The sequence below is a fragment of the Pristiophorus japonicus genome, chromosome 13, assembly GCF_044704955.1.
Source record: "Pristiophorus japonicus isolate sPriJap1 chromosome 13, sPriJap1.hap1, whole genome shotgun sequence".
NCBI classification, from domain to species: domain Eukaryota; kingdom Metazoa; phylum Chordata; class Chondrichthyes; family Pristiophoridae; genus Pristiophorus; species Pristiophorus japonicus.
Window position 1 is genome coordinate 90200195 of NC_091989.1, and position 24079 is coordinate 90224273.

The window sequence follows — 24079 nt, forward strand, 5'->3', positions numbered from 1 at the left end:
CTTAATTTCTTCTTTTGTGGCTCGGTGTCAAATTTATCTGTTTGTCTCGTAATTCTGTTGTGAAGCAACTTGGGATGTTTTACTACTTTAAAGGCACTATATAAATAAAAGTTATTATTATTACTCAAATTCTCTTGCAATAAAGGCCAACATACCATTTGCTTTTTTAATTGCTTGCTGTACCTGCATGTTAACTTTCAGTGATTCAAGTCCCTCAGAACACCAACATTTCCCAATCTCTCGCCATTTAAAAAATACTCTGCTTTTTTAGTTTTCCTACCGAAGTGGATATCTTCACATTTCTCCACATTATATTCCATTTGCCATGTTCTTGCCCACTCACTTAGCCTGTCTATATCCCCTTGAAGTATTTTTGCATCCTCCTCACAACTTACATTCCCACCTAGCTTTGTACCATCAGCAAACTTGGATATATTACATTTGGTCCCCTCATCCAAATCATTGATATAGATTGTGAATAGCTGGGGCCCAAGCATCAATCGTTGTGGCACCCCACCCTAGTTACAGCCTGCCAACCCGAAAATGACCCGTTTATTCCTACTCTCTGTTTTCTGTCTGTTAACCAATCCTCAATCCATGCTAGTATATTACCCCCAATCCCATATAGAACAATGATGGAACCGTCATCAGGAATTAATTTTATTTGTAAAAAAATATTAAACAGACAAGCTAGTGAATTGATAAGACTGGATGAACTTTTCCCACTCTGAAAATTCAGCATCGACTGTGCCCAGGTCCAATACACTACAGGTTGGATATAGAGCAAAATTCTTTCTACCCTGCTGAGTAATGTGCTTTTGCTCCTATTACTGCACCAGGGTGAAGTTCTACACTTTCCACATCAGCTGCCATAGTGTCTTGGAACTGGAGCTGAATTCTGAGCAGTTTTTTGTTGCAAGCCAATGCCCTCTGGTCAGAGTTGAGACTGCACAAGCTCATTTAACATAATGCCTTTAAAGCCAGTAAACAGTCACCTCATCAATCTGGGCTTGATTTCACTGCAGGTCCCTCAGGTGGCAGGACTCTTACTCAACGCCAACTCTCTGTACCAAGCACTTCCTTTTTGCTTATTACCACAGTACAAACAGGGAACACATTTGGGACATCCTCGGATAAGATTTCCATCCATCAGATGGACCGCATGTCTTAATAACCCACAAGGATTATTCAGGATAAATGCCAGACCGATCCCACAGTCTGCACTGTCTAATTCCCACAGGGCCACAGAGAGGAAATCTAGTTAGTGAGAAAGCAGGGAAATAAACCTAAGCCAGGCCAAAATAAGCAGTGAGAGTGGCTTATGTATCATTTTAGATTTCAACTGCAAATATTCTCCCCGCTGCACCTGAAAGGTCTGGTTTTACTGGAGTATAACACCACTTGCACTTGACCGAGGAGGAATCACAGCTGACCATGTCCCAACATCCACACTTCTGACAGGAGGGACTGAACAGCAATCAGCAGCAGGAACCGATGGCAATCGACAAATTATTCCCTCTGCAGTTTGGGGCGTTGAAGTCAATCGCAGCTCAACTTCAGCACTGGAAAAGGTCAGCTAGCCCAGCCCGGGTCGCAGCTAGCCCAGGCCGGGTCGCAGCTAGCCCACAGCTTGCCCAGGCCGGGTCACAGCTAGCCCACAGCTTGCCCAGCCCGGGTCACAGCTAGCCCAGGCCGGGTCACAACTAGCCCAGGCCGGGTCACAGCTAGCCCACAGCTTGCCCAGGCCGGGTCGCAGCTAGCCCAGGTCGGGTCACAGCTAGCCCACAGCTTGCCCAGCCCGGGTCACAGCTAGCCCAGAACAGAGGAGGGTGACCAAACCTGGAACTTCAAACTTCAATCCAATGGGAGCCACCTGAGTTACTTTTAACAAGGGATGCTTTATCATTTGAATCATGTAAATGCAGTTAACACAACAGTAAAAAAACATTTTAAATTGAAACTTTTTTTTTTTAGAAAAGTATTTGCTGAAATGTCCATGAATAAGAGTTCATCTAAGCCTTACTGACAAGCTGTGGGAGCTTCCTCTTAATTGATCTGGTTAGGCACTGCTGGACCACAGAGTAAAGCTTCTGACAGCCCTCAACACAAGCCTTGATCGCTTCCACTGCCGCCTCCTCCTCCCACTCTCCCTTCGACACCAGCCCCGAGATCTGGTTGAGGGTGGGCAGCAGTGCCACAGTCAAGCTGCCGTTATTCACCCCCTGGGCGCTGGCTGCGCTGTACTCCTCGGCTGCAGTCGGGTCCAGGAGGGAGACTTCCCCGCACTGCCTCAAGGAGCAGCCCACCACCACGTCGAACATCTCAATGCCCGCTTCCGCCAGAGCCAAGGAGGCGCAGGTCAGCGCGGCTGCTAGGGTGGAGCCATCGTTCTCCAGGACCATCACATACACCTCAATCTGGGACCTGGGGTACTTGTGAAGGCAGATGGCAGGCTGCAGACTCTGCTCCATGATCGACGAGTACTCTTTTTCCAAGTTGCCTTGGATCCAGGCGGCTCTCTTCCTACAAGAGAACGGGGCGAATCTGCAAGGTGGACAGGAAAAAAAACAAAATAAGCAATGTATTTATTCATTCAGTACTTGAAAGGGAAAAGTTTGCAGGGCCATGGGGAGAGAGCAAGGGAGTGGGACTAATTGGACAGCTCTTTCAAAGAGCTGGCACAGGCACGATGGGCTGAATGGACCATGCTATTTCATCAAAATGTAACCCCCCCCTCCACCACCCAAGCTTCTCCTCTTGCTGAAGATACCGATTTGAGCTGGGTTCCAGGTCTACGAAAAGGCACTCCCCCGCTCACATCCAAAGCAGGAAACAGCCGATTGGGGGAATTGAACACCAGTACGGGACTGCAGGAGCACCTTTACACCCCCCCATCTCAGGTTAATTCGCCCCCAATTCAATTCACCACTTCCACATGACCATAAAGTCATTGGTCCTGCTCTCTGCAAGAGCTCTTCGCTTATTACCCTACTTTTCTTTTCCAAATATTTATCCACTACTCTTTTATGGATTCTGCTCCCACCATAGTTTCTATTCGGGTGGAATTCCATGTGGTGTAGAGTACAAAAGCAAGGAAGTCATGCTGAGCCTTTAGCAATCACTGGTTAGGCCTCAGCTGAGTATTGTGTCCAATTCTGGGCACCACACTTTAGCAAGGATGTCAAGGCCTTAGAGAGGGTTCAGAGAACATTTACGAGCATGGTGCGAGGGATGAGGGACTTCAGTTATGTGGACAAAATAGAGAATCTTAGATTTTTCTCCTTAGAGCAGAGAATGTTAAGAGGAGATTTAACAGAGATGTTCAACCACTCCCCCAGGGCACGCGCCGACAACCCCTCCCATGTGTCAGCTGTGGCTCAGTGGGCAGCACACTCGCCTGATTCAGAAGATTGTGGGTTCAAGTCCCACACCAGAAACTTGAGCATAAAAATCTCGGCTGACACTCCAGGGCGGTGCTGAGGGAGGTACCGTCTTTAGGATGAGACGTTAAACCGAGATCCTGTCTGCTCTCTCACGGGTATGTAAAAGATCCCAGGGCACTATTTTGAAGAAGAGCAAGGGAGTTATCCCCGGAGTCCTGGCCAATATTTATCCCTCAATCAACAACAGCAAAACAGATTATCTGGTCATTATCACATAATCGTCGAGAGCATGCAGAAATCAAGCGCAGGCAGCGGAAGGATCGTGCGGCAAACCTGTCCCACCCACCCTTACCCTCAACAACTGTCTGTCCCACCTGTGGTTCTCGTATTGGACTGTTCAGCCACCTAAGGACTCATTTTAAGAGTGGAAGCAAGTCTTCCTCGATTCCGAGGGACTGCCTATGATGCTGCTGCTGTTTGTGGGAGCTTGCTGTGTGCAAATTGGCTGCCGCGTTTCCCACATTACAACAGTGACTACACTTCAAAAGTACTTCATTGACTGTAAAGCGCTTTGGGACATGCGGCGGCCGTGAAAATCTTTCTTTATTCCTCATCCCGAGCACATGCCCTCAACCACAGGTATGAGCCCACAACTCCACACCCCTGGGCATACGTCCTGAACCTCAAAACCCTCACCCCATGCACGCACCCTCAGCCCCTAACCCCTCACCCTGGGCAGTAACTCACCCTCTAAACCCCAGGACACAGGCCCTCAGCCCCTCACCCCGGGCACTCCCTCAACCCCAGGGCACACACTCCCTAACCCCTCACCCCCAGGGCACACACCCCCTAACCCCTCACCCCCAGCCCAAACCCCCTCACCCCCAGAGCACACAGCCCCCAACCCTCTCACCCCCCAGGGCACACAGACAAAACCCCAGCCACTCCCTCACTCTAACCCCCAGGGCACACACCTCCTAATCCCTCACTCCCCGGGCACACAGTCCTAACCCCTCACCCCCAGGACATACAGCCCTAACCCCTCACCCCCAGGACACACACCCTCTAACCCCTCACCCCCAGGACACACAGCCCTAACCCCTCACCCCCAGGACGCACACCCTCTAACCCCTCACCCCCAGGACGCACACCCTCTAACCCCTCACCCCCAGGACACACACCCTCTAACCCCTCACCCCCAGCCCTAACCCCTCACCCCCAGGACACACAGCCCTAACCCCTCACCCCCAGGACACACACGCTCTAACCCCTCACCCCCAGGACACACACCCCCTAACACCCTCACCCCCCAGGGCACACACCCTCTAACCCCTCACCCCCAGCCCTAACCCCTCACCCCCAGCCCTAACCCCTCACCCCCAGGACACACACCCTCTAACCCCTCACCCCCAGCCCTAACCCCTCACCCCCAGGACACACACCCTCTAACCCCTCACCCCCAGCCCTAACCCCTCACCCCCAGGACACACAGCCCTAACCCCTCACCCCCAGGTCACACACCCTCTAACCCCTCACCCCCAGGACACACACCCTCTAACCCCTCACCCCCAGGACACACACCCTCTAACCCCTCACCCCCAGGACACACACCCTCTAACCCCTCACCCCCAGGACACACACCCTCTAACCCCTCACCCCCAGGACACACACCCTCTAACCCCTCACCCCCAGGACACACACGCTCTAACCCCTCACCCCCAGGGCACACACCCTCTAACCCCTCACCCCCAGGGCACACACCCTCTAACCCCTCACCCCCAGGACACACACCCTCTAACCCCTCACCCCCAGGACACACACCCTCTAACCCCTCACCCCCAGGACACACAGCCCTAACCCCTCACCCCCAGGACACACACGCTCTAACCCCTCACCCCCAGGACACACACCCCCTAACCCTCTCACCCCCCAAGGCACACAGACAAAACCCAGGCCACTCCCTCACCCTCTAACCCCCAGGACACACAGCCCTAATCCCTCACCCCCAGGGTACACAGCCCTGACCGCTCACCCCCCCCAGGGCACTCCCTAACCCCCCCCAGGACATATACCCTCCCCCCAGGACACACAGCCCTAACCCCTCACCCCCAGGACACACATCCTCTAACCCTTCACCCCCAGGGCACACACCCTAACCCCTCACCCCCAGGACACACATCCTCTAACCCCTCACCCCCAGGACACACATCCTCTAACCCCTCACCCCCAGGGCACACAGCCTAAACTCTCCCGGCCCCCCGCTGTACCTGAACTCACAGCCCAGGGTTGCCCCACTCATGCGGCGCTCCTCCTTCCTGTCGCTCTCGCGGGGCCCGTACACGGCGCACAGCACCTTACTCCGCCCGCACTCGGCGTACACCGAGCCGTCTGCCTGGCTCACCAGGCCGGCCCGCGCAAACACGGGCCTCGGCTCGGCGGCGGCTCGCCCGTCCGCCCGGGGCTGCACAGGCCCCGGCTTGGCGCCCGCATCGACCCTCTCGAACAGCAGCGGCGACTGGGATTCGTCCGGGCCCCGCACCCGCTTGGTGTCCACCGGCATCAGGCAGGAACTCGAGGCTCAGGCGCTCGACACAAGGCCCCGCTCCAGCCTCCGGAAACAGCGCCGCCCTGCAAGCTGGAGGATCGGTCAGTGCTGAACTGCCCCCCGCAGCGGTCAGTCACACTGCTCCCCCCAGCTCCCTGGAGGGTATGTCAGAGCAAGCGGGTGGAATTGCAGTGAGTTTATTTGGTAACAGGACGAGCTGTGGCTTAGTGGGTAGCTTTCTTGCCTCTGAGTCAGAAGGTTGTGGGTTCACATCCCACTCTGTAGACTTGAGCACAACAATATATGCTGACGCTTCAGTGCAGTACCGAGGGAGTTCTGTGCTGTCGGAAGGTGCCAACTTTAAAATGAGATGTTAAAGTGAGACCCATCTGTCCTTTCAGGTGAACGTAAAATATCCCATGGGACTATTAAAAGCAGTAGATGAGGTAACTAGGAGGGTTAATGAGGGTAGTGCATTTGATGTGGTGTCAATGGATTTTAGCAAGGCCTTTGATAAGGTCCCACATGGCAGATTGTTGTGTAAGTAAAAGCCCATGGGATCCAGGGCAAAGTGGCAAGTTGGATCCAAAATTGGCTCAGAAGCAGGAAGCAAAGGGTAATGGTGAATGGGTGTTTTTGTGACTGGAAGGCTGTTTCCAGTGGGGTTCCGCAGGGCTCAGAACCACGTCCCTTGCTTTTTGTGGTATTTCAATGATTAGACTTGAATGTAGGGGCTTATGATTAAGAAGTTTGCAGATGATACAAATATTGGCTGTGTGGTTGAGAATGAAGAAGAAAGCCGTGGACTGCAGGAAGATATCAATGAACTGGTCAGGTGGGCAGAACAGTGGCAAATGGAATTCAATCTGGAGAAGTGTGTGGTAATGCATTTGGGGAGGGCTAACAAGGCAAGGGAATTAAATGGTACGACACTGAGAAGTGTAGAGGAACTGAGGGATCTTGGAGTGCATGTCCACAGATCCCTGAAGGAAGCAGGTAGATAAGGTGGTTAAGAAGGCATTTGGAATATTTGCCTTTATTAGCCGAGGCATAGACAACAAGAGCAGGGAGGTTATGCTTGAACTGTATAAAACACTAGTTAGGACACAGAGTACTGCGTGCAGTTCTGGTCACCACATTACAGGAAAGATGTGATTGTACTAGAGAGGGTACAGAGGAGATTTACGAGGATGTTGCCAGGACTGGAGAATTTTAGCAATGAGGAAAGATTGGATAGGCTGGGGTTGTTTTCTTTGGAACAGAGGAGACTGAGGGGAGACCTAATTGAGGTGTATAAAATTATGAGGTGCCAAGATAGATTGTATAGGAAAGATCTATTTCCCTTAGCAGAGGGTTCAATAACCAGGGGCATAGATTTAAAGTAATTGGTAGCAGGTTTAGAGGGGATTTGAGGAAAATATTTTTCACCCAGAGGATGGTAGGGTCTGGAACTCACTGCCTGAAAGGTTGGTAGAGGCAGAAACTTTCATAGCATTTAAAAAGTACTTGGATATGCACTTGAATTGCCGTAACCTACCAGGCTACGGGCCGGCAGCTATAAAGTGGGATTAGGCTGGATAGCTCTTTGTCAGCTGGCACAGGCATGATGGGCCGAATGGCCTCCTGTGCTGTAAATTTCTAGAGTTCTAGAGTTCTCCCTGGTGTCCTGGCCAATATTTATCCCAAAACAAATTATCTGGTCATTGATCTGACAGGCTGCTGTGTTTCCTAAATTACAAGTGACTACACTTCAAAAATATTTAATGTCTGCAAAGGGCTTTTGGATGTCGTGAGTTGCAAAAGGTGCTATAAACGGTCTTTCTTTTGTCACTAGAAGCAGCCAGTGCGACAGTGGAGATGGTTGAGATTCCAGCTTTGCTTTGTTTTTCCTCCTCTAGTAATTGGTAGACGGTTTAGAGGGGACTTGAGGAGAATATTTCTCACCCAGAGGGTGGTAGGGGTCTGGAACTCACTGCCTGAAAGTCAATTATCAACTTGTTCAACAACCCACTTGGTTCTGACTCTGCATCCCCTCCTGCTGAAAACTTTGCTTGGGTCTGATGGAGCAGCCCTTTGGTAGCTCACCCAAATGATTGGTCCCCCCCACTACAGTGTGTATCAGCAGGGTATTCGATCACAGAGCATATCTCAGCCAGGACCAATCATGTCCTCACCCAATGGTGCGCTTCCAGCAGGAGTCACTGAATTGGTTGAATTTTACCTTCTCTAGCCCAGGGATACCAAGGCCAATTGTAGTCCACCTTACTGCCATCCTGCAGGACATCTGCTAACTCAGTACACACCAGGGATCAAGCCTGCTATTTTGTAGTCAATTATCAACCTGTTCAACAACTCACTTGGTTCTGACTTTGATGCCCACATTCCTACTAAGTCCTCACAGTCCGTCACCTCTGGCATTCCCAGATAGAGCTTCCATTCATCTTGCAACCTTTGTGACCTCTCTGCAGCCCCCAACACAGTTGATCATCCTGTCTTCATTCACCACTTCTCTGTAGATTGTCTTTGCATGGTTCCACTTTTATCTGACGTGTCAGCTGTGGCAAGTGGGTAGCATACTCACCTCTGAGTCAGAAGATTGTGGGTTCAAGTCCCACTCCAGGGACTTGAGCACATAAATCCAGGCTGATACTGCAGTGCTAAGGGAGTATTGCACTGATGGAGGTGGTGTCTTTCAGATGAGGCGTTAAACCGAGGCCTCGTCTGCTCTCTCTGATCCCATGACACTACTTCGAAGAGCAGCGGAGTTATCCCCGGTGTCCTGGCCAATATTTATCCCTCAATCATCATAACAAAAAAACATTATTTGGTCATTATCACATTGCTGTTTGTGGGAGCTTGCTTGTGTGCAAATTGGCTGCCGTGTTTCCTACATTACAACAGCGACTACACTCCAAGAGTACCTCATTGGCTGTAAAGCGCTTTGAGACATCTGGTGGTCGTGAAAGGTGCTATATAAATGCAAGTCTTTCTTTTCTTTCTCAACACATCCAACACATCTCCAGCCACGGTTTCTCTTGCCCCCTGCATATCTACCTCTGCTATACACCAAGGCTCTTACCCTTTGGTCCCCGTCCTTTTCATAATTTACATATTGCCCCTCCATGCCATCATCCATTGGAGCAACAGGAAAGGGAGGGGTAATGTTTTCACCTATTTGTTATATAAGAACATAAGAAATAGGAGCAGGAGTAGGCCATACGGCCCCTCGAGCCTGCTCCACCATTTAATACGATCATGGCTGATCTGATCATGGACTCAGGTCCACTTCCCTGCCTGCTCTCCATAAGCCCTTGTCATTCAAGAAATATAGAAACATAGAAAATAGGTGCAGGAGTAGGTCATTCGGCCCTTCGAGCCTGCACCACCATTCAATAAGATCATGGCTGATCATTCCTTCAGTACCCCTTTCCTGCTTTCTCTCCATACCCCTTGATCCCTTTAGCCGTAAGGGCCATATCTAACGCCCTCTTGAATATATCCAATGAACTGGCATCAACAACTCTCTGCGGCAAGGAATTCCACAGGTTAACAACTCTCAGTGAAAAAGTTGCTCCTCATCTCAGTCCTAAACGGTCTGCCCCTTATCCTAAGACTGTGTCCCCTGGTTCTGGACTTCCCCAACATCAGGAACATTCTTCCCGCATCTAGTCTGTCCAGTCCAGTCAGAATCTTATACATTTCTGTGAGATCCCCTCTCATCCTTCTAAACTCCAGTGAATAAAGGCCCAGTTGATACAGTCTCTCCTCATATGTCAGTCCAGCCATCCCTGGAATCAGTCTGGTGAACCTTCGCTGCACTCCCTCAATAGCAAGAACGTCCTTCCTCAGATTAGGAGACCAAAACTGAACACAATATTCCAGGTGGGGCCTCACCAAGGCCCTGTACAACTGCAGCAAGACTTCCCTGCTCCTATACTCAAATCCCTTTGCCATGAAGGCCAACATGCCATTTGCCTTCTTCACCACCTGCTGTACCTACATGCCAACTTTCAATGACTGATGAACCATGACACCCAGGTCTCGCTGCACCTTCCCTTTTCCTAATCTGCCGCCATTCAGATAATATTCTGCCTTCGTGTTTTTGCCCCCAAAGTGGATAACCTCACATTTATCCACATTATACTGCATCTGCCATGTATTTGCCCATTCACCTAACCTGTCCAAGTCACCCTGCAGCCTCTTAGTGTCCTCCTCACAGCTCACACCGCCACCAAGTTTAGTGTCATCTGCAAACTTGGAGATATTACACTCAATTCCATCATCTAAATCATTAATATATATTGTAAAGAGCTGGGGTCCCAGTACTGAGCTCTGCAGCACTCCACTAGTCACTGCCTGCCATTCTGAAAAGGACCCGTTAATCCCGACTCTCTGCTTCCTGTCTGCCAACCAGTTCTCTATCCACATCAGTACATTACCCCCAATACCATGTGCTTTGATTTTGCACACCAATCTCCTGTGTGGGACCTTGTCAAAAGCCTTTTGAAAGTCCAAATACACCACATCCACTGGTTCTCCCTTGTCTACTCTACTAGTTACATCCTCAAAAAATTCCAGAAGATTTGTCAAGCATAATTTCCCTTTCATAAATCCATGCTGACTTGGATCAATCCTGACATTGCTTTCCAAATGCGCTGCTATTTCATCCTTAATGATTGATTCCAACATTTTCCCCACCACCAATGTCAGGCTAACCGGTCTACAATTACCCGTTTTCTCTCTCCCTCCTTTTTTAAAAAGTGGTGTTACATTAGCAACCCTCCAGTCCATAGGAACTGATCCAGAGTCGATAGACTAATGGAAAATTATCACCAATGCATCCACTATTTCTATGGCCACTTCCTTAAGTACTCTGGGATGTAGATTATCAGGCCCCGGGGATTTATCGGCCTTCAATCCCGTCAATTTCCCTGACATAATTTCCCGCCCAATAAGTATATCCTTCAGTTCCTCCTTCTCACTAGACCCTCGGTCCCCTAGTACATCCGGAAGGTTATTTGTGTCTTCCTTTGTGAATACAGAACCAAAGTACGTGTTCAATTGGTCTGCCATTTCTTTGTTCCCCATTATAAATTCACCCGAATCCGACTGCAAGGGACCTATGTTTGTCTTCACTAATCGTTTTCTCTTCACGTATCTATAGAAGCTTTTGCAGTCAGCTTTTGTGTTTCCGGCAAGCTTCCTCTCATACTCTATTTTCCCCCTATTAATTAAACCCTTTGTCCTCCTCTGCTGAATTCTAAATTCCTCCCAGTCCTCCGGTTTGCTGCTCTTTCTAGCTAATTTGTATGCCTCTTCCTTGGAATTAATACTATCCTTAATTTCCTTTTGTTAGCCACAGTTGAGCCAACTACGCTGTTTTATTTTTTACTCCAGACAGGGATGTACAATTGCTGAAGTTAGTCCATATGATCTTTAAAGGTTTGCTATTGCCTATCCACCGTCAACCCTTTAAGTATCATTTGCCAATCTAATCTAGCCAATTCACGCCTCATACTATCAAAGTTACCTTTCCTTAAGTTCAGCACCCTAGTTTCTGAATTAACTTTGTCACTCTCCATCTTAATAAGAAATTCTACCATATTATGGTCACTCTTCCCCAAGGGGCCTCACACAACAAGATTGTTGATTAGTCCCTTCTTATTACACATCACCCAGTCTATTTCTGTCTTAAATTTATTCAATGTCCCAGCTTGCACAGCTCTCTGAGGCAGCGAATTCCACAGATCCACAACCTTCTGAGAGAAGACATTTCTCCTCATCTCAGTTTTAAATGGGCGGCTCCTTATTCTAAGATTATGCCCCCTAGTTTTACCCTCTATCAGCGGAAACATCCTCTCTGCATCCACCTTGTCAAGCCCCCTCACAATCTTATACGTTTCGATGAGATTACCTCTTATTCTTCTGAATTCCAATGAGTAGAGGCCCAACCTACTCAACTTTTCCTCATAAGTCAACCCCCTCATCTCCGGAATCAACCTAGTTAACCTTCTCCTGACTGCCTCCAAAGCAAGTACAGGCAACTCTCAATTATCCGTCTAAGCGTTTTTAAAAACTGTCACACACGTGAATATCTCGATCACCTCAAGTGTCAATCACACATAAATTGACTCAGGCGTGCACTCCTTTCTCACTTCGCAACTGACACAGGCATTACATAACTGTCACACACGTGAAAATCTCCATCATTTCAGCTAGCAAACACACATAAATTGAAGCAGGTGTGGATTCTTTCTCACCTTACAATTGCTACACACATTTGAAAGCAGTTCAAGCAGTCTGGTGCACAATTTAAAATGTCTTGTGGAGGCACTAAAAGGAAATGAAAGGTATTGTGCATTCAGCAGAAGTTAGAAATGATAAAGAAGTATGCAGCTGGCAGAAGTATGAAGCTAAAATAATAAAATAATTGATAATTTCAAGATGACATGAATCCATTGTCATGTATTTTATTACGTTCACGCTATGATAACACGAACTAAGTCTTCGTGGTTGGTTCTATCACCGTCAAATTTCAGCTCTGAGGCGTGCACTCACCCTAGCGGCAAAATCGTTTACCCGGAATAGCCCAATCCCCGAAGGACCCGGATAATCGAGAGTTGCCTGTATATCCTTTTCTGAATATGGAAACCAAAACTGTACGCAGTATTCCAGGTGTGGCCTCACCAATGCCCTGTACAACTAACAAGATTTCCCTGCTTTTATACTCCATCCCTTTTGCAATAAATGCCAAGATTCCATTGACCTTCCTGATCACTTGCTGTACCTGCATACTAACCTTTTGTGTTTCATGCAAAGTATCCCCAGGTCCCGCTGTACTGCAGCACTTTGCAATCTTTCTCCATTTAAATAATAACTTGCTCTTTGATTTTTCCTGCCAAAGTGCATGACCTCACATTTTTTAACATTATACTCCATCAGCCAAATGTTTGCCCGCTCACTTAGCCTGTCTATGTCCTTTTGCAGATTTTTTGTGTCCTCCTCACACATTGCTTTTCCTCCCATCTTTGTATCATCAGCAAACTTGGCTACATTACACTCAGTCCCTTCCTCCAAGTAGTTAATATAGATTGTAAATAGTTGGGGTCCCAGCACTGATCCTTGCAGCACCCCACTAGTTACTGATTGCCAACCCGAGAATGAACCATTTATCCCGACTCTCTGTTTTCTGTTAGTTAGCCAATCCTCTATCCATGCTAATATATTACCCCCAACCCCATGAGCTTTTATCTTGTGCAGTAACCTTTTATGTGGCACCTTGTCAAATGCCTTCTGGAAGTCCAAATACACCACATCCACTAGTTCCCCATGAGCAAAAGTACAACGTTTTTGGTGTTGTTACCTTGCCATCACCTCTCAACACCAAAAACGTTGTACTTTTGCTCATGACTCCATCCTCCTCCCCTGCCTGGCACGCGGATATCATTGCAGTGTCGTCTTTGATCCAGAGTTTCAAATCCCGATACACCACCAAGATCCCTGGCTTCCACCTCCACAACATTGTCCATTTCTGTCCCTACCTCACTCCACCTGTCACTGAAGCCCTTATCTATGCTTTCAGCTTGGATTAATCTAATACCCTCCATTTGCCCGTTCCATTTGCCCATCACGAGTCCTTGCCAATTTCTTCCCCATCCCCCAATGTATGGAATTCAGAATTTCTGTCATCAACAAATCTCTCCGTGGGCTCACTCGGACCAACTGCTGCAATTGCCGCCACCTTTGCATCCCATTTGGTGCTCCAGTTCCAAACTGTGCATCATCTCTCTCTCTTCATTACGGATGATATCACTGAGGGGCAATATATAAATGATTTGATAGGGTAGATAGCGAGAAACTATTTCCATTGGTGGGGAAGTCTAGAACAAGGGGACATAACCTTAAAATAGTGCTAGGCCATTCAGGGGTGATGTCAGCAAGCACTTCTTCACACAAAGGGTAGTGGGAATCTGGAACGCTCTCCTTCAAAATTCAACCAACAGAAATGCTGGGAGATGTGTCAGATGAACTAGTTTGCAAAATAGTGTGACCCACATACCCCTTCACAACTCTAGACAATAAAAATCACTTAGACAAAAGCAAAATACTACAGCTGCTGGAAATCTGAAATAAAAAACAGAATACACTGGAAACACTCAACAGATCAGGCAGCAGTTAGAGGAATCATGATCATCGACATAGGAACAGGAGAAGGCCATTTAACCGCTCAAGCCTGTTACGCCATTCAATGAGATCATGGCTAATCTGTGACATAACTCCATAGACCTGCCTATGCCCCATTTCCCTCAATACCTTAGGTTCACAAAAATCTATCTGCTCAGATTTAAAATTAATTGACCTAGCAACAATTGCTGTTTGTGGAAGAGAGTTCCAAACTCTACCACCCTTTGTGTGTAGAAGTGTTTCCTTACTTCCTGAAAGGCCTGGCTCTCATTTTTAGACTATGTCCCCTAATCCTTGACTCTGATGAAAGGTTATCGACTTGAAATGTTAACTCCACAGATGCTGCTTAACCTGCAGAGTGTTTCCAGCATTTTCTGTTTTTTTAAAATCATTTAGACCCCTCTGTGGACCATGCACAGTCATGATGTTAGGAAGTCTAATCATTTAAGCTCTGCAAGAGATTATTTCAAGGAAGCCCCACCCTGCCCCACCCCGGGAGGGTTTGGTGAGTGAGGTAGCCAGGATAATTGGCAGTCCTACTGGCAGAGACAGCTGAGAGGGTTAGACGTCAACCTGTTGGCTTCCTGACTGTCTGCGAAACAAAGGACAAGTGAACACCTGGCCTGGCTCAATTTCACAAGATCCAGTGTGGCAATCAGACAGTAAATTAGCTGATCATACTTATGATAGAGCTGACAATGTTCAGAGGACGAACTGGTCAATAAAGTTAAATGTTACCTGCTAACAGGTATAGGTTGGTGTCTTTTATTTTCTGTATTACAAGGTGGGTTACTGAATAAAGTTGAAATAAGGTGAGATTTACTGTAAATATTATTTACGTTCACGGAGTGTAAAATGAGCTTTACATTTGGTTGTTTCACTAAAATGTGAATCAGTCGACCCTTTGGAAGATTGCACAAGTCCATGTGGAGCCACAAGTAAGATTATAATATCCAGTTCATATAATAAAGGGGTTTCATTGTTATGGTCCCCTAGATACCGCGATCATACAACTAGATAATGAGAAGCAAGGGTAAAGTCATGCTTACGAGTGACTGGTGATTCTGAAGCTAAGAGAATAATATTTTTTTTAAAAAAAAGATGTGGGCATCGCTGACAAGGGCAGCATTTATTGCCCTTATGATGGAGGGAAGGTTATTGAAGCAACTGAAAATGGTTGGGCCTAGGACACTGCCCTGAAGAACTCCTGCAGCGAAGTCCTGGGGTTGGGATTATTCACCTCCAAACATCACAACCATCTTCCTTTGTGCTAGGTATGACTCCAGCCTGTGGAGAGTTTTCCCCTTGATTCCCATTGACTTAAGATTTACTAGGGCTCCTCGATGCCACACTCAGTCAAATGCTGGCTTGATATCAAGAGCAGTCACTCTCACCTCACCTCTGGAATTCAGCTCTTTTGTCCATGTTTGGACCAAGGCTGTAATGAGGTCTGGAGCCGAGTGGTCCTGGTGGAACCCAAACTGGATATCGGTGAGCAGGTTATTGGTGAGTAAGTGCCGCTTGATAGCATTGTCAACGGCACTTTCCATCACTTTGCTGATGATTGAGAGTAGACTGATGGGGTGGTAATTGGCTGGATTGGATTTGTCCTGCTTTTTGTGAACAGAACATACCTGGGCAGTTTTCCACATTGTTGGGTAGATGCCAGTGTTGCAGCTGTACTGGAACAGCTTGGCTAGAGGCACGGCTAGTTCTGGAGCACAAGTCTTCAGCACGACAGCTGGAATGTTGTCGGGGCCCATAGCCTTTGCTGTATCCAGTGCGCTCAGCTGTTTCTGGATATCACGTGGAGTGAATCAAATTGGCTGAAGACTGGCTTCTGTGATGGTGGGGACCTCAGGAGGAGGCCGATATGGATCGTCCACTCGGCACTTCTGGTTGAAAACGCTTCAGTCTTGTCTTTTGCACTCACATGCTGGGCTCCGCTATGATCGAGGATGGGAATATTCCAGGAGCTTCCTCCTCCCATTAGTTGTTTAATGGTCCACCACCATTCACAACTGGATGAGCCGGACTGCAGAGCTTTGATCTGATCCGTTGGTTGCGGGATCACCGAGCTGTCTATAGCATGCTACTTCTGTTTTTTAGCATGCATGTAGTCCTGTGTTGCAGCTTCCCCAGGTTGGCACCTCATGTTTAGGTATGCCTGGTGCTACTCCTGGCATGCTCTTCTACACTCCTCATTGAACCAGGGTTGGTCCCCTGGCTTGATGGTAATGGTAGTGAGGGATATGCAGGATTGTGCCTCATGGATGCCCAGTTTTGAACTACTAGATCTGTTCTGAATCTCTCCCATTTAGCATGGTGGTAGTGCCATGATGTCTCTGCAAGATCCTGCAAATCCCCTGGGAGGACAGGCGCACCAACATCAGTGTCCTCATCCAGGCCAACATCCCCAGTATTGAAGTATTGACCACACTCGATCAGCTTCGCTGGGCAGGCCACATAGTCCGCATGCCAGATACGAGACTCCCTAAGCAAATGCTTTATGCGGAGTTCCTTCATGGTAAACGAGTCAAAGGAGGACAGCGGAAACGTTATAGGGACACCCTCAAAGCCTCCCTGGTAAAGTGCGACATCACCACTGACACCTGGGAGACCCTAGCCGCAGACCGCCCGAGGTGGTAAAGTCCATCCAGGAGGGCGTTGAGCTCTTCGAGTCTCGGCGCAGAGCATGGACAGGCCATGCGCAGGTAGCGGAAGGAGCGGGCGGCAAACCAGCCCCACCCACCCCTTCCCTCAACGAATGTCTGTCCCACCTGTGACAGGGTCGGTGGCTCTCGTATCGGACTGTTCAGCCATCAAAAGAACTCACTTTGGGAGTGGAAGCAAGTCCTCCTCGATTCCGAGGGACTATCCATGATGATGATGATGATGGTGGAGTGCCACACAACACGATGGAGGGTGCCCTCAGTATGAAGGACCTTTGTCTCCACAATGCCTATTTGGTGGTCATTGTTACCAATGCTGTCATGGACAGATGCATCTGCGACAGGTAGATTGGTGAGGATAAGGTCAAATAGGTTTATCCCTCGTGTTGGTTTGCTCACCACCTGCCGCAGGCCCAGTCTGAGAGCTGTGTCCTTCAGGTCTTAGCCAGCTCGGTCAGTAGTGGGGTTACTGAGCCAGTCTTGGTGATGGACATTGAAGTCCCCCACCCAGAGTACATTCTGTGCCCTTGCTACTCTCTCTGCTTCTTCCAAGTGGTGTTCAACATGAAGGTTTACTGATTCATCAGCTGAGGGAGGGCAGTAGGTGGTAATCAGCAGGAGGTTTCTTTGCCTATGCTTGACATGAAGCCATGAGAGTTCGTGGGATCCAAAGTCAACGTTGAGGATTCCCAGTGTCACTCCCTCCTGGCTGTATACCACTTGCCAGGCCCTGGTGGGTCTGTCCTGCCGGTGGGACAGGACATACCCAGGTATGGTGATGGAGGAGCTTGGGACATTGGTATGATTCTGTGAGTATGACTATGTCAGGCTCTTGCTTGACTAGTCTGTGGGACAGTTCTCCCAATTTTGGCACAAGTCAGGGCTGAGTGTACTGTTGTCGTGTCCGTAGCCGGAGCTGATGCTGGGTGGTCCGTCCGGTTTTATTATTCTCGTTTCTTGTAGAGGTTTTTTTTTTTTACAACTGAGTGGCTCGCTGGGCCATTTCAGAGGACAGTTAAGAGTCAACCACATTGCTGTGGATCTGGAATCACATATAAGCCAGACATATAAGGATGGCAGATTTCTTTCCCTAAAGGACATTAGTGAACGAGATGGGTTTTTATGACAATCCGATAGTTTCATGGTCACCATTACTGACACTAGCTTTTTATTCCAGATTTTTAATTAACTGGATTTAAATTCCCCAGCTGCCGTGGTAGGATTTGAACTCATGTCTCTGGATCCTTAGTCCAGGCCTCTGGATTACTCGTCCTGTAACTTAACCACTATGCTACCATTCCCAGAAGACTTAGAACCTGTATTATGTTAATTTTTAAATAAATTGTGGCCATTTAAAATATGCAAAAACAGAACCTTTTTAAATGGCCATTCCCTTTGTTTAGACTTTATTTAACATTGATCAACTGCAGGCATTCCAACAGATAAAATATTTAACATAGATGATCAATTACTTAAAAGTTATTCCATTGACTTTTCAAGACATTCATTTAATATCAACAGGCAGCAGTGCTAGCAGTCACCATTGTAGAACGCAGGACTCGATTCCCACAGGAGCAGGAGTTGGCTCCCACAGAACCGTCTTTCAAGTGCTATTTAATTGCAACTTTTGAAGTTAGTTTTTGAGGTCTCCTATTTTAAGCTTAGCAAACTCAGTAGCTAGCTTCAGTGCTTTGTCGAGGCTATTGATGTTTTTCCCCGTGGCTTGGGCAGACATGTCCTTTCCGCCTCCTCTTCCATCCAGTAATTCCGAGATGTGGCCGACCCAATCACTGGCTTTCAGACCCCGGCTCACCACTTCCTGAAAGTTTAGACACAAAGGGGAGAAATAATACACAAATAAAATGTCAGTAGCGTTTTATTTTTAAAATTGGCTTTGTACAATGTACAGCAGTGCTTGGACTTTGTGACAATGCTTCCCCCCCACCCCGCCTCACCACACCGGCTGGGCTGTAAAGGCAGTGTGTAACTGACCCATGCAGACCAGAAGGACACAGGTCCGATACCCAGTCTGTGCGGAGTTAGCTGGTCTCAGCTAGGACGAGTAGTTTGGATGCAACCACTGGTATCAACTCGTCATGGCCAGCGAAGGGGAAACCCAGCCAGAGGTCCTGGTCCTTAATCACCGATCAGTGGCCCCTGCTGGGAAGTGTACAAGTGTGCAGGACAGGCGAGGGCAGGGTTGGGCTTGAATGCAATGTACTTCATGATGGAACAGGTTGCTGAAAATCACTGCTTGGGTGCAGAACCCTAACAGCCTGCGCCTTCAGGAGTGGATGAGGTGAAAAATTTTGCCAAAATACAATTCTCGACTCCCAAGCACCACTGAATACATGTACTGAACCAACAAATGACAACTGCTCTACAGCCCTACAAGATCTCTGCGTTCCTGTAATTTTGGCCTCTTGCGCATCTCCGTTTTAATCGGTCCACCATTGGTAGCCGTGCCTTCAGCTGCATAGGCCCCAAGCTCTGCAATTCCTTCTTTGCCTGTCTCCCTTCCTCTGTCGCTCCTTAAAACCTACCACTTTGACCAAGCTTTTGGACACCTGTCCTACTATCGCCATGTGGTTCGGTGTCAAATTTTGTCTGATAACACTCCTGTGAAGTGTCTTGGTACGTTTTACGGAGTTAAATGTGCTACATAAATGCAAGTTGTTATTGTATTTTCCTTTATACCATTTATACTGACCCCGACATGTGTGAGAACATTAGGGAGTGGAGGGAAATCTAGATTACATACAGGGCTTTGATGTTCAGCTGGACAGAATATACACTTTGGGGTGAGCTCAGCCGTGGTACAAGGTGCACATTAGAAGCTGCCCACACTTTGTTAATGCAGTTCATGTCAACAAACTGCTCTGGGATATAACCCAAACTAACCCCTCGATTAGGTGCCAGCCTGTAACTCACTCCCGGGTGTCCATTATTCGATATTTAAACTATCTGAACCCCTCGATTAGATTCCAGCCTGTGACTCACTCCCGGGTATCCATTATACATTCCAACTTTAACCAACATTTGAAATTGTGAGATCCAATTTATTCAAGAAAAGCACGCGCATAATTCAAAGCTATTCAACGAGTCCCTTTAAACAAGAAACATTAGCCGTGTGCGCACTGGAGTTGGCAGCATTACAATAGGTTTCTTTACCTGGGGCACTTGGCATAAGCACGTGATCGTTCCTGCATCACTGTCTACAGCAAACAACATTACTGCGGTCTGTGGGGAGTTTGTCTTAAACAGCTTCAGAGCTTCATTCAGTGCCTGGTGCAAACACAACACAGGGTCAGGCAACGCATTGTCCAATCTCAACAATTAAACACAGCTTCAGTCACTGGTCAGAATGTTTTCCTCACCTTGGCTGGTGCCCCCGCTTCCATTTCCATGACCACCAGAGGTTGGTTTGGATTGGTGTCAATGAACTGCTTGGTCTTTTCCCGTACCTGCCAATGAAATCAACAAAAATAAGTAATCATCTGATTATTTTGTTCCTTCTTTGTACAAAGCACATCCAGGCAAACTGTTCACTATGGCGATGGGTTCAAATGCCAGGGCACACACGCTAAAAACTAGGATGTTCGGAGAAAGAAGGGGAGATAAAGAAAGATAAATTTAATCGCTCTTTATTACATCCTCCAGACAAAAGTGCTTCACATATCCGGCCTATCACTAAAACCACCTATTTCCACCTCCGTAACTTCGCCCGACTCCGCCCCTGCCTCAGCTCATCTGCTGAAACCCTCATCCATGCCTTTTATTACATCGAGACTTGACTATTCCAAAGCACTCATGGCCGGCTTCCCATCTTCCACTCTGCATAAGCTTAAGCTCATCCAAAACTCTGGCGCCCGTATCCTAAGTCGCACCAAGTCCTGTTCTCCCATCACCATCGAAACGAGGATGACCCGCTTCCACGCCAAAAAAAGACAAGTTCACAGGTATTTCAATGAAGGATCCAATATTCCAGGTCCTGAACTACATCCTGAAGGGTGGAAGATGCCTGTGCATAGAATTTTTTTTTTTTTTTTTTTTTTTTTTAAAACATGTGGTGACCGTTGCACACGAGCCACACGGGTTTGACAGAGCTAGGCCTTGGTCCAGTGGCAAGGATTACCTAAGACAACTGGAGACCAACTCTGCTACACGGACGTAGTGTGCACACATATCGCAATGTGGGCTGGCCCGTGCTGCACCTGGGCCCGAACTCACGCCTCTCCTGGGCCCCGATCACATCCCTCCACAGTCTCTCGCCGCTCCTGCTGTACCTGCCCTCGCTCCAATCACCGACCTGGACCTTGATGACGTCACTCTTCGCTGCCGTCGCCCTCCTGCACCAGCTCGCGCTGCTCCCTGGAGTAGTACGCCTCCACGCTGCTCCCAGGCCGCCGCTCGCCACTCCTTTTATGGCCCGACCTGCCGCTGGTGTGCTCGCTGACCTACATTGGCTCCCGGTTAAGCAACACTTCAATTTTAAAATTCTCATCCTTGTTCTCAAATCCCTCCATGGCCTCGCCCCTCCCTATCTCCAATCTCCTCCAGTACTATAACCCTTTGAGATATCTGCACTCCTCCATCTCTGGCCTCTTGTGCATCCCCGATTTTAATCACTCCACCATTGGTGGCTGTGCTTTCAGCTGCTGAGGCCCTAAGATCGGCAATTCCCTCCCTAAACCTCTCCGCTCCTTTCTTTCCTCCTTTAAGAGCACCTTAAAATCAACCTCTGAATAAGCTTTTGGTCATCTGCCCTAATATAAGAACATAAGAAATAGGAGCAGGAGTAGGCCATACGGCCCCTCGGGCCTGCTCCGCCATTTAATAAGATCTTGGCTGATCTGATCATGGACTCAGGACCACTTCCCTGCCCGCTCCCCATAACCCCTTATTCCCTCATCGGAAACTGTCTATTTCTGTCTTAAATTTATTCAATGTTCCAGCTTCCACAGCTCTCGGAGGCAGCGAATTCCACAGATTCACAACCCTCTGAGGGAAGAAATTTCTCCTCATCTCTGTTTTAAATGGGCGGCCCCTTATTCAAAGATCATGCCCTCTGGTTCTAGTCTCCCCCATTGGTGAAAACATCCTCTCTGCATCCACCTTGTCAAGCCCCCTCATAATGTTATATGTTTCGATAAGATCACCTCTCATTCTTCTGAATTCCAATGAGTAGAGGCTCAACCTACTCAACCTTTCCTCATAAGTCAACCCCCTCATCCCCGGAATCAACCTAGTGAACCTTCTCTGAACTGCCTCCAAAGCAAGTATATCTTTTTGTAAATATGGAAACCAAAACTGTACGCAGTATTCCGGTGTGGCCTCACCAATACCTTGTATAACTGTAACAAGGCTTCCCTGCTTTTATACACCATCCCCTTTGCAATAAAGAACAAGATTCCATTGGCTTTCCTGATCACTTGCTGTACCTGCATACTAACCTTTTGTGTTTCATGCACAAGTACCCCCAGATCCTGCTGTACTGCAGCACTTTGCAATTTTTCTCCATTTAAATAATAACTTGCTCTTGGATTTTTTTATGCCAAATTGCATGACCTCACACTTTCCAACATTATACTCCATCTGCCAAATTTTTGTCCACTCACTTAGCCTGTCTATGTCCTTTTGCAGATTTTGTGTCCTCCTCACACATTGCTTTTCCTCCCATCTTTGTATCATCAGCAAAACTTGGTTACATTCCACTCGGTCCTTTCTTCCAAGTCGTTAATATAGGATTGTAAATAGTTGGGGTGCCAGCACTGATCCCTACGGCACCCCATTAGTTAATGATTGCCAACCCAAGAATGAACCATTTATCTCAACTCTCTGTTTCCTGTTAGTTAGCCAATCCTCTATCCTTGCTAATATATCACCACCCACAACCCCATGAGCTTTTATCTTGTGCATTAACCTTTTAAGTGGCACCTTATCAAATGCCTTCTGGAAATCCAAATACACCACATCCACTGGTTCCCTTTATCTACGTCCTCAAAAAACTCCAGCAAATTTTTCAAACATGACTTCCCCTTCATAAATCCATGCCGACTCTGCCTGACCAAATTTTGTTTTTCCAAATGTCCTGCTACTGCTCCTTTAATAATGGACGCTAACATTTTCCCAACCACAGATGTTAGGCTAACTGCTCTATAGTTACCTGCTTTTTGTCTGCCTCCTTTTTTAAATAGGGGTGTTACATTTGCACTTTTCCAATCTGCTGGGACTTCCCCAGAATCCAGGGAATTTTGGTAAATTACAACCAATGCATCCACAATCCCTGCCGTTACTTCTTTTAAGAACCTAGGATGCAAACTATCAGGTCCAGGGGATTTATCTGCCTTTAGTCCTATTATCTTACTGAGTACCACCTCCTTAGTGATTGTGATTGTGTTAAGTTCCTCCTCCCCCTATAGCCCCTTGACTATCCACTGTTGGGATATTTTTAGTGTCCTCTACCGTAAAGACTGTTACAAAATATTTGTTCAGAGTTTCTGGCATCTCCATGTTCCCCATTACTAATTTTCCGGTCTCGTCCTCTAATGGACCAACATTTACTTTAGCCACTCTTTTCCTTTTTATTTATCTATAGAAACGCTTGCTCTTTTTTTATATTTTGTGCTTGTCTCCTTATGTAGTTCGGAGTCAACTTTTGACTGAATGCTCCTGTGAAACACCTTGGGATGTTTTACTAAGTTAAGGGCACTATATGAATACAAGTTGTTGTTGTTCACATCCCAGTGTTAATCTGCACACACGATCATCCCGCAAACAGCAACAAGATGAATGAACACTTAATCCATTTCTGATGATGTTGGCTGATGGAACAATGTTGGTCAGAACATGATAAAGTGCCATGGGATATTTTACATCCATCTAAACATGGAGCCTTTCATCTGAAAAACAGCAGCTCCAACAGTGCAGCACTTCCTCAGTACTGCACTTAAATGATAGACTAGATAACTTGCACAAATCCTGGAGTTAATCCAGTGGAACTTTTTCATCCAAATTAGAAGAGTTGTGAAATAAGTTACCAGAGTAGGATATGAAACCAGAAGTAGAAACAGGTTTAAACAACAATCGGATGCATTGCCAGAGAGAAGGATTGATAGCCCCACCTACCCATATCTATCTGTGAAAAAGGGTCAGAGTTGTTGGACCTTTTTCTGTTCCTAAAATTTATTTATGCTCTGACTGGATTCCTACCACCACATGGAGGAGCTGAATCCATCGATGGTTATTCACTCGATGGGGGTGGAGGAGAAGTCGTCATCTTCCAAGAACTGGGA

General features: G+C 47.5%; 2 protein-coding genes across 2 annotated transcripts in view; both read right to left on the bottom strand.

Annotated features, from left to right (window-relative positions):
- Positions 1-647: 647 nt before the first annotated feature.
- On the bottom strand, positions 648-6072 carry exosc6 (exosome component 6). Its single transcript, XM_070897746.1, has 2 exons — positions 5651-6072; positions 648-2544 (listed from the first exon to the last, which is right to left on the bottom strand). Exons 1-2 carry the CDS (start codon positions 5941-5943, stop codon positions 2013-2015), a joined length of 825 nt encoding a protein of 274 aa, XP_070753847.1. The 5' UTR covers positions 5944-6072; the 3' UTR covers positions 648-2012.
- A 12087-nt stretch (positions 6073-18159) lies between these two features.
- aars1 (alanyl-tRNA synthetase 1) overlaps positions 18160-24079 on the bottom strand; it is a 39623-nt gene continuing 33703 nt past the window's right edge. Inside the window, exons 19-21 of the mRNA XM_070897743.1 lie at positions 20162-20248; positions 19956-20069; positions 18160-18603 (exon numbers count right to left, since the gene is read on the bottom strand). Coding sequence (XP_070753844.1) covers positions 18418-18603; positions 19956-20069; positions 20162-20248 — 387 coding nt within the window. The 3' untranslated portion in view covers positions 18160-18417. The remainder of the gene's footprint in view (positions 18604-19955; positions 20070-20161; positions 20249-24079) is intronic.

What these genes read in the sequence shown, in the direction of transcription:
- exosc6 (XM_070897746.1), bottom strand. Translation starts at nt 5,943, where the DNA reads ATGCCGGTGGACACCAAGCGGGTGCGGGGCCCGGACGAATCCCAGTCG. An exon ending in ACCCTGGGCTGTGAGTTCAG is followed by an intron (nt 2,545 to 5,650) that starts GTACAGCGGGGG and finishes TCCACCTTGCAG; the next exon opens with ATTCGCCCCGTTCTCTTGTA.